Source organism: Parus major, chromosome 8, assembly GCF_001522545.3.
Source record: "Parus major isolate Abel chromosome 8, Parus_major1.1, whole genome shotgun sequence".
Lineage (NCBI taxonomy): Eukaryota > Metazoa > Chordata > Aves > Passeriformes > Paridae > Parus > Parus major.
In genome coordinates, this window is record NC_031777.1 from 21615345 (window position 1) to 21629851 (window position 14507).

At 55.8% G+C, this 14507-nt stretch overlaps 1 protein-coding gene across 3 annotated transcripts in view; it reads right to left on the reverse strand.

Moving 5' to 3' along the window:
- Positions 1-12812: 12812 nt before the first annotated feature.
- EIF2B3 (eukaryotic translation initiation factor 2B subunit gamma) overlaps positions 12813-14507 on the reverse strand; it is a 99323-nt gene continuing 97628 nt past the window's right edge. For all 3 annotated transcript variants that reach the window (XM_015636613.3, XM_033516361.1, XM_033516362.1), the window contains exon 11: positions 12813-13030. In XM_015636613.3, coding sequence (XP_015492099.1) covers positions 12978-13030 — 53 coding nt within the window. In that variant the 3' untranslated portion in view covers positions 12813-12977. The remainder of the gene's footprint in view (positions 13031-14507) is intronic.

The window sequence follows — 14507 nt, forward strand, 5'->3', positions numbered from 1 at the left end:
GCGGCAGCGCCCATCGCCGCTGCTAAGCAACGGCGCGCCCGCCGCCGGCGGCCACACACCGCGCTCCCCCCCGCGCCGCCCCGCACCGCACCGCACCGGCCCCGCCGCGGGGGGGAGCGCGGCGGCGGCGGCACCGCGGCACCGGCACGGCCCGCGCCCGGGGCTGCCCCACACCTCCGGCACCCGCAGCTCCCCACAGATAGCCCCGAGGATGGGCATCCCCCCTGTAAGCGTCCCCGAGGGTGGGTACGCGGCCCCCTCACCCCCTCCGCCACAGCTGTCCACCCGAGGATGGGCACCCGGTGAAGTAAAGCGTTCCCTACATCCTTCTTCCGCAGCTACCCCGCAAAGCGTAGGCAGCCCCCTGGAGATGCCCTGCGGGATGGGCATCCCTCCTAAGGGTGTCCCAAGGGCAGGGTGTTGTGCACACAGCCTCTCCTTGAGGACGGGACCCCCCCCGCCACCCCAACCACCCTCCTTGGTCCAGGCATTCCCCCATATGCTCCCTCCTCCCAGTGCTGGGCAGACCACCCCACCCCCCCTCCTCCCCCCAGAGCCACCCCAAGGACCAGGTATCCCCTCCAGGGCCAGGCATCTTCCCACAGCTATATCCCAAGAGATAGGCAGCCTTCCTAAAAGGCTGGATATCCCACTGTGGCCATATCAATATCCCTTATAGCTATATCAAGGGGTCGGCAGTGCTCTCCCAGAGTCTGTGCATCTCTCTAACAGCCATCCCAAGGGATGGGATCTCTTCCTCAAGGTGTCCTCTCCCCCAAAGGACCAGGCATCCCAATTAATACCTTTTCCCAAGAAAATTCACCCCTCCTCACTAAAGCAGGGTGTCCATCCACCCCCAGTACCAGCTGCCCTCCCCAAGGACCAGGTATCCCTCCAGGCCATAATGGGGGCAGGAAGACACTCCACTCTTTGGGTGTACCCACAAGCACTGCCCTGTCCCCTGCCTAGGGGAGCCAAGCCAAATACCCCAGAGCTGGAGGCAGGGGGCACAAAAACCCCATCCATGGGGCACAGGAAGTACAAAAGGGCCAGAGATAAATGGCACCCGTAATTTGTGGGGTGGTTAGGATTGTTTCTTTGCTCATTTCACTCCCTTCTCAGTTCTTTATGGGATAGACTTGGTGCTGCTCCCACTGGGAAAGCTGCCCCAAGGAGCTGGTGAGGGCACCCAGGGAAGTCAGTAAACCAACATGGAGCAGCACCCAACCGATGTGCAATACCCCCATCATTCCTTTGGAGCAATGCTGGCAATGCTCAACCTAGTGTTTTCCTGACCAAAAATCGGGGACATCCCAATAAATAAACTGGGGCAGTTTCTCTGTGCCCTCCAGTCACGGCCCCCACCAGCCCAGCCTGATGCTGCTGAGCTCTCGCGGGCCTTAGCGGCACGTAAAGGGTTTCTCCCTCGTCCAGCGATAGGCCTGTAGCATCTGGCGTGTCCCCAAATACAGAAGGGAAACGGCTATTCAGCACTTCTGCTGCCTGATTGCTATTAACAGCTCCACCATTCCCTTTCCCAGTGGACCCACACTACCACTGGGCAGCTGCAGCTTTTTATCAACTTAATATTTAAAAAGTAAGTTGTCGTCCTCCTTTCCAGCATGGCTGGTTGCCCCATGCCATGTTCTCCATCAGCTCACAGTCTGTCACCACTGGTTTCCACCTGGGACTCTCCCAGGCCTGCCCTGCACCTTGGGAAATGTCATCAATGTCCTCAGAAAAGTCATGGAATGGCCCATGGACACCCGCTCAGTGCCTGCCAGGGCCTGAGGATGAGCTGGCTCTGCCCCACCCCAGGATATCGAGGGTTTCCCCAGGACATGGGCACCCAGTGTTACATGACTTCCATGACTCCATCCTGGCTCACAATGCTGGCACCAGGGTGCTGTGCCACAGGAGCACCATGCAGGACAGGATCACCCCTGGCACCCCCGCCTGCTCCACACCATGCACCCCTGTTCCACTGCCCACCCACTGTCACTGTGGTCCCCAGGGACCTGCTGTCCCCAGGACCTGTGTGCCCTGGCAGCACCATCACAGCGTGGTGACTTGCGCCCCAAGCAAGAGGCCATAGGGCTTGTCAGAAGGGCGGCTGGTTTGGGGATCCCGAGATTTGCAGCGGGAATGACAATAACAGTGACAGGGCCAGATCCGGCCACGCCGATGAGGATCGAAAACCCAACTGGAAAACGCCTGTGGGCAGGAGTGGGCTCAGCCTGCCCTGCCCTGACGCCACAGAGATGAGCTTTGAGTCTCCCTGCAGGGCACTTACTTCTCCCTGAGCCACCCGAAAGGGGACTGGGAGCCCTGCAGGCCACCAGCCTTGGGGGAGCAGGATGGGGAGCAGGGGCTCGGCTCGCACGCAGGGAGACTTCTCCTGCCGCTTCTTGCTGACCGGCTGTTTTATATCAAGGCGGGAGGGGGGAATTTGCTGTTCTAGATGGTATTTTAATGGGCAGGCAGGCAGCTGGAGCCTGGGAGAAGCCTGCTTTACATTGTTTGGGGTTGTAACAAATAAATTCAATTAAAGGCAAATGGCTCCGCGCAGCCCCCACCCTGCGCAGTGTCTCTGTGGCACTGGTGGCTGCGGGAGCCCCGCACCGGGGCCACCCGGGGCTCTGCCCACCCTCGCCCCTCGGCCCCGCCGCAGGGAGGTGCCGGGGTGAGCTGGCAGGATGCGGTGGGAACTGGGAAGCGCAGGGCACCGCACCCACAGAGTACCCACAGAGAGGACGGAGCGTCCGGGGAGTCTACCCGGTCCCCAAAGTGTGTGTCCCACCCCATTGAGCAAAGGAGATGTGAAAATCCCCGTGGCAGGAGCCCCGCCACAGCGAGCACTCCTCAGGAAGGGCAGCCCAGGACAACAGCCTCGGCGGGCAGCAGCATCCTCAGGGCAAGCAGAGACTGGGCAGAGGCTGGGGCGTGGATCTAAGCTTTGCATGGCCACCATGCAGCCCCGGAGCCCCATGGCCGGGGGGAGAAGCATGACAGGGACATGCCAGAGCCTCAGCACGCTGTAAACAGCCGCAGCCGCAGCAGCAACTCTGCCGGGAGCCAGCGCCGGGCGTTAGTTAGTTGGAAACCAGATGGTGCTCTCCCAACCACCGGCACAGCCCGCTGGCCACGGCCCGGAGCCAGGCGCAGGCTCTCAGGAACCCCAGGGCTGCACAGCACCCAGCACTGGGACCCCGTCGAGGTGGACAGAGAGCTGGGGGTGCAGGGAAGGCCCCAGAGATGGACAGGGAGTGTCAGTGTGTCCCCGGCCCCATTGCTTCCTCAGCCAGTACTGTGCGTGTCCCAAGGGATGATGTGTCGCAAAGGATGGAGAAGGGAGGCAGAATCCACCAGAGGGGATTTGAGATAGGGTGTTAATATCCATTAAAACCCCCATGCCACACCGTGCCTCAGTTTCCCTGTGCTTCCCAAGCAGCAGGGAACAACCAACAGCTGATCCACGGGTCAGAGTCTACCTCATCCCATCAGACTGAGGATAAGATAGCAGGGAAGGGCTAAAGCCCTATCTCCGAGGCCAGGGAAAGCCTCAGCGGTTCCTGGCACATCACACCTGGAGTAACTCTCCAAGGGAAATACTACATGGAATACAGACAGCAAGCCCCCATCCCAGCACCACCAGCAGGACCTGGGGCTCCAAACTCTACCCCACTCCCCAGTGGTCTTGGGAGCAGGTGCACCGCAGGGACATAGTGGACCCATCCCAGCCCTGGGATTTTGGGGGGGTCTGCAGCAAGAAGACAAACAGCCGGGGCTGGGGGGAAGGACGGCATCCCTGGTAGCCGTGGCGGGGGTCCTGTGGTGTTTACAGAGCTTAAAACCCGCCTAAGCCCCGCAAGGCCACGGCGCACAATAGTGTGTGGACGTGGTGACACCGGCCGTCCCCACACCACCTTGGAAGACAGAGAGCCCTGCCACCCACCGCCAGCACCGGGATTAATTATGATAATGTAGTTCTTTCCCCCTTTGTCACCCTAATGAATGGGCCCCTTTAGGATTTTAAGGCCTTTGTTTGGTGCCTCTTTACTGCGGTATTGTAGGATGGGGACTAGCAGGTGGCAGGTCCCCAAACAGCCCCTTTTGTCTCCTTTGGGGGCTGTTTTGTGGTGGGGTTGGGGAGGGGGATGCGAGGATGCAGGAGTGGGGATGTGCTGCAAGGGAAATCCTGGACGGAACCGTAGCACCCGCGCCACCGCTGTGGGGCCATGGCACCCCACACTGTGCATCGCGGCATTGGGGATCGCCTGCCCCAGCCGTGCCCTGAGCCACCCGTGCCCTGGCCTGCTCGGTGGAGCCATCGTCTGAGCCCCTGCCTTGATCTTTTACTGCCTGGGCAAATCAATTACCCAGCAGAAAAGTCCCTAAATCCCACCATAAAACCCGTTTAGCAGCCGCGGTGGCGCTCGCCAGGCCCTGGGCAAACCTCGCCCTATGCCGGCACGGAGCTGGAGCGATTTTCTGCGGGTACAGTGGGTAACTGCTGCCGTGGAAGGTCAGACTGCAGGCGCAGCTGCACAGCATCTCTCCACTCCCAGGAGACAGATGAGGGCTCCCCAGGAGTCCTGGCTGTGCTCAGACCCTTCCGAGGGTGCTTCTCTTGTGCTCAGACCTCCACAACTCTGTGCCCTTCTGCACCACTCTGTCCCCCTCCATGCCCCCTGAGCGTGGGAGCAGCTAGGGATGTGACAGCACTGGGTATGGCACTGGGGTCCAGGGACAGACAGATGAGGTGGCACAGAGGCACAGGGAGCAGGGACAAGGTAGGGCACAGAGACATCCCAGTGGCAATGCCCTGTGCCAGCGCGGATTCATGGGCTTTGTGTTAGGGCCATCGGCTGTGCCCAGCACAGAGCATGGTGCCACCAAAATTGTGATGATGGAGCCTTGCTTCCTCCTATGCAGACACATAGAAGCATCTTTAATACTAATGCCAGCACAGGGATGACACCAGCACAGGGTAGACAGTGATGACACCTGGGGATGGTTGATGTCCCCCTGATTGCAGGCTGGGCTGGGTGATTCCTTCAGGATGCCCAGGAGCATTGGACACTGCATGGTTCTGCCTGAGGGCATTGTCAGGTGCCGGGCATTGGGGATCCCCCTGCTGCGCTGTACCTTCCGGCACAGGGGACCCCGGCTGCCATGTCCCCCTGGGCAGAGGGGCTCCGTGAGGAGGGGGCAGATCTTGGCCAGGCACTGCCGGGGGCTGCAAACTGGTGAGCAGCGGGGTGGTAAAACGGTGACAAGTAATTGGTGTCCCGGCCAGTCCTTTCATGCCGACGCCGTTTTATGGGTGAGGAAATTGCTTGTGAGTCAGGAACACAGGAGACAAATTTAGGAAGTGCTCTCTGAATGTGCTGGGGTCAGGCGCCGAGGCCGAGTGCTTGAAACCTGGGTGGCCTCGCCGCTCGCCCCGCGTTCCCCCCCGCCCCCCCCACCCCGGCTCCTCGGCATGGGAAAGCAGACCTTTTATCTTATCACTGCTCTTCCGCCGCCCCGGCCTCCCCCGCATGGCCCCCTCCCGGCACAGCCGCTGGCGCAGCAGACACAATGCGCGGTGGCGGCCAAACGCGCACCCGTGACCCTCCGGGAGTGCCTGGCACAGGGGGCTGCTCCCACCCGCCTGCCAAAGGGCTCAGGATCCTTTGCATCGCTCCGCATTCCCTTGTCCAACGGCACCGCGCTGGCCAGAGGGCTGACACAAGGCGCCGTGGGATGAGGGGACACGGCATCCCACCCCTTCTCGGGAACCAGCCCTGGCACAAGCTGCTGTGGCCCCAGGGGTGCAGCGATGGGGAAACGCTGGTGCAAAGGTGTCCTGTACCATGGGGTGGCTGGTCCTCATCCCGCTGGCAAAGGTGCTGGAGCAGGCAGACCCCCCGTGCTGCAGTGCTTCACCCCATGCCAGCCTACCCCACGTTCCCCCGCATGCTGGGAAGTTGCTACTCCCCTTTTCTCCCTTTTAACTGGGAGGAAAGGCCTCAGCTCCATTCAGGTGCACCCGAATACAGCTGCCGGCTACCTTGAGCGCGCAGCCCCCATCCCCGGCCGCGGCCGAGCCGCCGCATCGGGCGGTTTGGATGTATTTTTCTTGATCGCTGGCCAAGCACTCTCTCCTGCAAAGCAGCATGTTTCTCATTTTCTGTAGGTTTAACTCCAAATTAATTTGTAAGTGATCTAGGTTTCTTGTTCCCCGAAAGATACCTAATAGCGGGGGGAGAGCTCCTGCCAACCGAAACGCCTCAGCGGGGTAAAGGAAAAGCAGGAAAAAGAATCCCAGGAACTGTGACCCCTGGTGGGTATTTAACAAGGTGTCAGGGCAAGGGATTTTCGGAGCCCAACTAAGTGGATGTGACACCGGCCCCGTGGGTCGGGAGGGGGTGCGGGGATGCTCCCGCCGCGGTAGAGCTTGCTGCTGCCAGGTCTCATCCTGATCCAGCCCTTGGGGCCAGCAGGAGTAGGGAGGGATGCTCAGTACTCCATTGCTTGCGCTGGCGGGTGCGAGAAAAGCTGGGGGATCAGGAGATGTTTGGGGCTGGGGCGAGCCATCCCCAGCACGAGCCCGTGGAGGTGTCCTCGCTGGGGGACCAAGGGAGCGTATTCGTGCTGGACAAGGGCTGCGGAAGCGCTGGCGCCTGCAGGGAGGCAGGGGAGGCCCCACAGGGTGGTGGTCCCCTGGGGCCGGTGGGTGGTGGGAGGGGGCCAGCGAGCCCGCCGGGCGCCCCTGCCGCATGGGAAGCGGGCACGGTTTAATTGGGCGGGCGGCCGCTCGGCGGGGCCGGCTGCTGGCAGGCGGACACAAGCTCTTTTGTCTCTGCTCTCGCTCCCGGCACCGGCTGGGGCTGGCAGGGCCCGGAGCGGTGCAGCCACTGAGAGCCGAGCTCGCCACCGGGGCAAGCAGCCAAACCCACCCCGGCTCCTCGGGCTGTCACAGGCCCTCGCTGCACGCGAGGAAGTGTCCAGGTGGCCAGCGAGGCTTCCTGGCTGATGAGGGGTTAGGAAATGTGTGGCAATCCCCGGCAAAGTGCCCTGCAGTTCTCCCCGTGCTCCCCCTTCTTGCCAGAACACCAGGAACAGGCGAGACCCCTGCCCTCCCCGCTTACTGGGCTCCTAAGCTTCATGGCCAGGGATTCTGGGGCAACAGGCATGTGAAAGCACCCTGGCTTTTGCTCTCCAAGGAGGGATCTACAGTGAGAGCAGACACTGATTTTGGATCCTGGTTTCTCTTGCATGCTTCCCATCCCTCAGCTCCATTCAGATCCTTTCTGTGGAGTGGGGTCACCAGCCAGGGGCTGTGCCTCTCCTCCCTTCCCCAGCACCCTCCAGGCACGGTGGCTCCTACCCCACAGGTGACATCCATGAGGGTGGACAATGACAGGCCTGAGGAATAAGGGGCAGACCCCTTATTCCATGTGCATCCTTCACCCACCTGGTCTCCCAGGGACATTCCCAGGAGCCTCCTGTCACAGAAGTCCCTTGCTACAGGAAGAATAAGGGATATGAAGACTGGAAAGGACATCATGTGAGAGAATTGAGGAGTGATCTCCAGGTGATGGGGCGGATGGTCTGGCCACCATCCAGAGCAGACTGGACTCCTCACAGAGCAGTCCCAGCCCCTTGCATGGAGGGAGCATGGCTGGGGGGGGCGGGGTGCATCAAAGCCAGCTGTGGATCAGCAGTGGCTGCAAGCAGAGCACGGCCAAATCCCTTCTTCCCGGCATCCGGCACCAACCACCCCCTTTGCAGAAAGGCCCAAGCAGGGGAAGACGTTGCTGTTGCTCAATGACCCCGTGAGGGCCTGGGTCCTTCCTGGTGCTGCTGGGAATGGCTGGGTGACACGGCTGAGTTGCCAACCCAAAGAGCAGACACCATCATCACCATGGTGAGCAACCTCTCATGGGTGGCACAGACTGGCCAGATTTGCTTCCTCAAGTCTCTGAACCTGTCAACAGGTGATTCATGGTTTTCCTTGTCTGGGAACACAGCTGGATGCTTTGGGGAACCCTGGTGCTGGGGTGGAGATCAGAGGGAAGGGGCTGCAAGGCTGTCCACTGACCATCACACCCGTCACCGCTGCCAATGCTGCCGGTTGGTTGCTCCTCACCATCCTCTCCAATTCTCCCCGCGCCAGCAGGCGGCTGCATCCTGGCCCCAGGCGCAGGTGTTCGCACCGGAGACCACAGTCCTGGGGAACGGTGCTGCCTTCCCTGCCTGGGGCAACCTGCATCCTGCCACAGGGTTAAACTCCCCAAGGAAAGGAGGGAGGAAGATAGGAAAAACAATCACAAGAATTTGTTTCATGCTGCCTGGATCCCTCCCCGCACACAGCAGTGTTTTTGGACGGCCGATTTATAATCAGCAGTGTGGAATGTTGTAAATTAAATATTTTTAAACAACTTTGCTCTCTCTCTGGTTAAACATTTCAGAGATCGCTCTTTCTTGTCTGTCTCTTGCTGGGTGGTCCCTCCATTCGCCCGTACATCTTCCTCAAACACAATTAACCATTTAGATGTTGCACAAAGGAATAGCTTATGCATACAACACCAGTCGCTCGCTGCTCCGGCGCTGGGGGAGGGAGGCAAATAAGAAGGCAGCTTCTTTTATTTTCTACTAAAAACAAAAACAAGAAAATCCCTTTTCCCTTCCCAAACTATCCCATTTTTCCTTGAATTGTAAAGGCACTGATCCAAGCTCATCAGCTGTCTTGGTCCTCAGTCCAACAATCCCCTTGCCGTCCCCCATCCCCTGAAATTCAGCATTAGCATTTTAAAAGCCTAAAACATACAAGTTTATTTAGACTCCAGCTCTCCCAAGCTCTTGCTTTCCATATTTATATACACACGTATTTTAACGTATATAAAATGTCTGTCTATAGGACCTGGAAGGAAGTTCCCGTCTGCCGGCCCGTCTGGGAGGCACAGGCGCGGCTGTGGACCTTGGCTCCTGGGAGATGGAGTGCAAACCGACAGGATCCAGAATCAGTCTCCTGGCTGAGAGGGAGCGAGCCTCGGTGGGCAGGCTGCTGGGGTGGGGTGGGGGTGCTGGCTGCTTGTGAGGGAATCTCCACATCCCCAAATTAACTCTGCAGGTGGCCCAGTGAGAAGGGCCCGGTGCTCTGCGCTCCCCCATGGATGGGACGGGCTGGGTCGGGGCACAGTGGGCAGCCTGCAATGCCGAAGGCCCCAGCCCCGCCCGCCCGCTGCAAGAATCAATCCTTTAAAACAGATAACCAAAGGCCACAGGAGTGGCTGTGTGTGACGGGAGGGCAGCACTGCGGTGTCCTGGGGCTGGATTACACCACACACTGTGCGACGTGCGTCTGTCACACCACTGCTGCCGGCACAGGCGGCTCCTCTGCGAGCCCCACGTGGGGCTTGATCTCACTCTGCCCCTCACAAGACATTGGGCAGGGACCACAGCAGCCATTACTGGCCCTCACTGGGGACTTGGGCCAGCGTGAAGGCAGTAAGGCACATCAGGAAAACAATGGTGTTCCCCAGACCTGTGGGGTTTTATTAGGAAAATTCTCATCTCTGGACCAGCAAAGTCCAAAGGGTGGGCAGGGGCATGGTGAAAAGCACTCTTCCCAGGCAGCCAGAGTAAGGACAGTGGGGTGCAGAAACCAGCAAGGAAGCCAGCAGGAGCATGGCTGTGCACAATCAGCCTTGGAGACTGAAGGCAATAAAAGATTGTCAAGTCCTTCTGATCCCAACACAGAGAGGTTCAGGAGAGTCCCACTGGTAGGGCTGCACACACAGTGTCAGCTGGATAGGTGACTGGGGGAGCCAGACCTGTGTACCTGAGTACATATGACATATGTGTACCTGTGTACCATATGACTGCTCAGGCTCTGCTCTCGCCTTTGTGCCCAAAAAATTGTCCTAAAAGCAAGATAAAAATTGTCCTAAAAGCAAGATCAGAGCTGGGTGCAAAATTTTTGTCTCCATTTGAACACCATGGGGGTTGGAAGCCCACAGTCCCTGGGAATGGCTGGCTGTTTGTCTTCACCTCATGTGGCTCTCTTCCAGGGCTGCCAGGAAGATGGGAGCCATCCGCTTTGGTTTGACTGCAGAAGGGATCAGATGAGCTGCTGCTTTCTGAGAGATCTCAATAGCCACCTACAAAAGCAAACACAGAGTGCTAGGGAGTTGAGACACGGCTCTGGGTGTCTTCAGCTGCCCAACAAATGTCTTAAAAATGGGGTTGGCTGCAAAAATCCTGGCAAGTACTTGGCTGCAGAGCCAGAGTGAGGGGGCAGAGCTTCAGGTGCCCCTGTCATGGTGTGCCAGGGGGGAAAGACTCACAGGAAGAAGTGTGGCCAGGCGTGCATGCACGCTGTTCTGCACCCACACCAACCCTGCTGCCCTGGTCACAGGAAAAGCCTTTTGGGAGCAGCTGGCAAAACACCACAGAGGAAAAACCACAAGCCAGCGGTCCTGCTGGCCATCACGGCAAACCTCTGCTTTACCCCATGTAGATCCAGCATGTGACAAACCACTGCAAGAGCCTCTTCACAGCAACCCTGGCGTTACATCTGCCAACGAAGTGTTCAGGACAAGTCTGTCCAGAATGAGCCGGCACCTACAGAGCTGGAGAACTTTCATCTCCTTCAGAGAAATGCTGCCTATATAGCACCACTTCGATGCCAGTTAACACCGTGGTGGGCACAAGCTGTAATGCTCAGCTGGCTGGGTGTGACGGAGCAGCTTATTTGTTTCTCAGAGGTGCTCCATTCCTCAAAGTTGGTGAGCAGATTTTACCAGTAACACCTTCCAGAATGTCTCTGTGACCTGGGACCAAACAGTCACATCCAAAACTACCTGGCACCAGAACTTCATGCCCTCAGTCACCTCCCCAGTTTTCTCAATAACTGTAACATCACTAGGTTTGTGAAGTTGCCTGACCCAACCCATCACATGCTCACCTGGTGATGACAGCAGCATGGAGACCAGGTTAGATGAGGAAGGGTTAACCTCCCAGTGCCTGCCTTGGGATTCCTGAAGGCCCTATTATCCCAAACTATTTTTCATAATTACTGCCACACACGTAGACTACATCAAGAGTGAATCTTCACTTTGATAATTTGTGCTGTGAAATCTCACTTTGGGATCTACTTTTATCTCACACCAAACACCTGCAGGTCGTAAAAGGCGAAAAGGAAAAGAAAATGCCTCAAATCCCAGCCAGATTTTCAAGTGTCAGAGAACACTAAATTAATGCTAAATTCTAACCGACACAATAAAAAGCCCCCCACCCTCTTCTTAAATTAGCTAAACAAAAGGACTCAGACTTCAACATATAATTAAGGCACAAGGAGGTAAAGCTGTGGCTGCTAAACAAGGCAATGTAGTCTTTTAAGAAGTTAAGATGTATCCTAAAAACCAGGGGGAGAAGGCTTTGTGTTTCAGCAAAAGAACTGTGAGTCAAAGTCCCTACAAACCTCTCATGGCTTTGCCAGCCTTCTGGTAAAATGCAAAGCCAGGTAATTACACTCCACTCTTCTTCTGTTTCTACACACCCAAAATGGAGCCTCTCTCCCTTGCCGCACACAGAGACAAGAACTCTCTTTAATTAACCTTTGTAAAGCCTCTGCGATCCTTGGATGAAAAAGGCTCTATATCTTCGGAACATGTTTGCGCACATACGTGAGACAAAACCTCCAGCACAAAGCTGGAGCTGAACTGCAGTGCATTTCTTCTCTGCAGCTTGTCACAGGCCTTGAAGCTCATCCTTACCCATAGTTTCCATTCCAATCTGGTCCTTTAGAGGAAGGATTTTGTTTATGAAACTCAGGGAATGTCTGGATTATAATCTCTCTCCTGTCAAATTAACTAGGAAATGGTAACTCTCCTCAGGGGTCACGGATGCCCATGAAGCACACATTTATCACTTCAGTTAATGAAATACCATCCCTGCCAGTTGCTGTAAGCACCTCTGGATGTCAAACTGCCAGGGGCAGATAAATGCCCCGTTCAATCCTACTACATTCTAATAAACAGCTTTTAGGTAGGAACTTGTGTCCAATTTATAAACATTAAAGAACGGCTTGTGTTTCAATCCAATCCAGGTGCTTTACAATCCTGGCACAGGCCCTGACCACAAGGCTGTGCATTTCACATTAGCACGAGCAACTCATCTCAGAAACATAGGTACAGTCATCCACGGATCATCCAAGTGTGGGGAGAGACCTCTTGTCTGGCATTAGGAACAGTGGACTGACAGGAAGAACCACAAAAATAAGGCAGGGAGTACCCACTGTTTACACCTCATGCCCCCTTCATGCTCCACCAGCCCTCACATACTTGCTCTTTGGAAGGATTTCAAAGTATCAAACCAAACTCAGCCCTGATGGAAATGGGTGCCAAACCCTTTGACTGCATTAGAGAGGAGAAGAGGCACAGATTAAACATTTCTGTGCTGTGGGGCAGCATCATGAGAGACAGTAAGGAGGAGGAGGCTGGCGAAGCTGCCGGGCTGCAAAGCGCAGCCGGCACCGCCGCTGTTCTCGCTGTCCGCCTGCTGTGTTGATGAGATGCACAAGCAGCATCCCGAGCAGTTTCTCCCAGGCTCAGGAACGGTGGTGCAGGACTCCAGGGACGTGGTTTACACCACAGGGAGGGCGGCTAAGTCATTCTTTGGAGTGGGCACAGTCTGTGTGGTCCCCGCTCTCCCTTCTGCTGGAAAAGTACAGTGCGTTGGCCGGGCGCGCAGGAACCGATATAACCCGGCACAAACCCGCGCGCATCCCAATGAGGGGGGAGGGGCTGACGGACACTCCGCTCTGCAAATACTTCTTTATTAAGACATAAATATAAAGCTGAACAGGAAAGGAGCAATGACAGGGTAAACCATGCCAGTACTGATCTGTACGGATGATCTTACGATGCTTGAACATCTGGTTCTGCTGCTGGCTTCCATAAAATCATCTTTAAAAGCTACTTGGGTTATATCTCCATCAGCTGTTCGGTGCCCACAATGACTTCATTAACATGTTTGGCTGAAAAGAGAGAGGGAGAAAAAGAAGAGCAATTGAGTTTTGCAGAAGAGCTTCAGACCTTGCGTTTTTCAAGCCTGCAACTTTAAAACAAATGAGAAAAGCAGATTCTGGGGAACTCAGAGATTTGCTGGACTCCAGCGTCTCTCCGACAGTATCCCACACACATGGTGAAAGCCTAAACAACTGACTAAACATCAGGAGATTTCTCTAATGAGAGTTTTCACATGTATGTGTCACTAATAAACAAGAGAGGCCCTACGGAAGTCACAGCTGCTACTGACAGGTGTACACCTAGGTCAAGGCAAGGAAACATCAGCATCCAACATGGAGATCAGACATAAAATTAAAGATCAGTAATCCACCCTGGCCCTAACGAGCACTGTCTGCCCCAAACTGCTTGGAGCACCAGGGGTCCATCACTGAGGCAGCGTGAGATCCTCTCAACAATCTCAACTCAGTCCTGACAGCTTAAAAACAAGAGATTTTTTTTTTTTATTTTTAATTTAAACCTGACCCTCCTGTGGAGCAAATTTGTTGGAGGGGCAATTTCTGCAAGGTCACTCCTTTGCCTGTTCCCAGGAGCTTTGCACAGCCCCACTGGACACATTAATGTGCCAGTCCCTGCCCCAGCACTGTTAATGCACTGTACTGAAAGAGCCTTCCCTTTAAAATGCAAAAGCAGCTTGTCAGGGAAGGACTGCAAATAAAGGATCTAAAGCCAAAATAATAAAAACACGCAACTGAAAGCCCAGTGCCTAAAAAAACCAAGCATTCTGTCTCAGAGCATGACACAAAGCTGGTGTGCTCAAAGTGGGTGTCCTCAGGGTACTGTGGAGGAGGTGGTGAATCTAAACTGCTCTCCAGGAGCTGGACACCTATTCAGGGGGAGCTCAGGTGGTGTGTCCCATGCCCCTAGGCTCTTTATCTTACCTCCTGCAATTAGGAATAACAATTGGCTCTGGAGCCTGGGATAAAGTGTTAAGGCCTGTAAGGAGCTGGGATACACCAGTGGAGGCTGTGGTGTCTCCCACACCTTATACAGCAGTGTGGGTAGATAGCCAAGGATGATGGAAATGATGAATTCTGTTTTATTTACCCACTTAAAACTCCTCCCTGTAGGGGAGTGGATCTTGCAAGACTGCTGCAAAACAACAAATATGCCACCTTTGGCTAAAGGAAGAAATTCCTGGCAATCCCCAACATGGTGCTTCTCTTGGTTTAAAATTCAAGTCACAACCTTTGTACCATGCAAACCATTGCTCCAGTAACGGTTTGATAAAATTCTGTTGTATGAACTTCAAGGAGTTTTGCACTGTGGCAAGGTAATTTCTCACTACAACCTCAATCCCACAGTCATATGGATTATATGCAATCTTCTCAGCCTGAGGGACAGAATATGTGAGCCATACCACTTCCTTTCAGAGACTCTTCTTTGGGTAGGCTAAAATAAGGAGACCAAGGGGTTGCTTCTCATCTG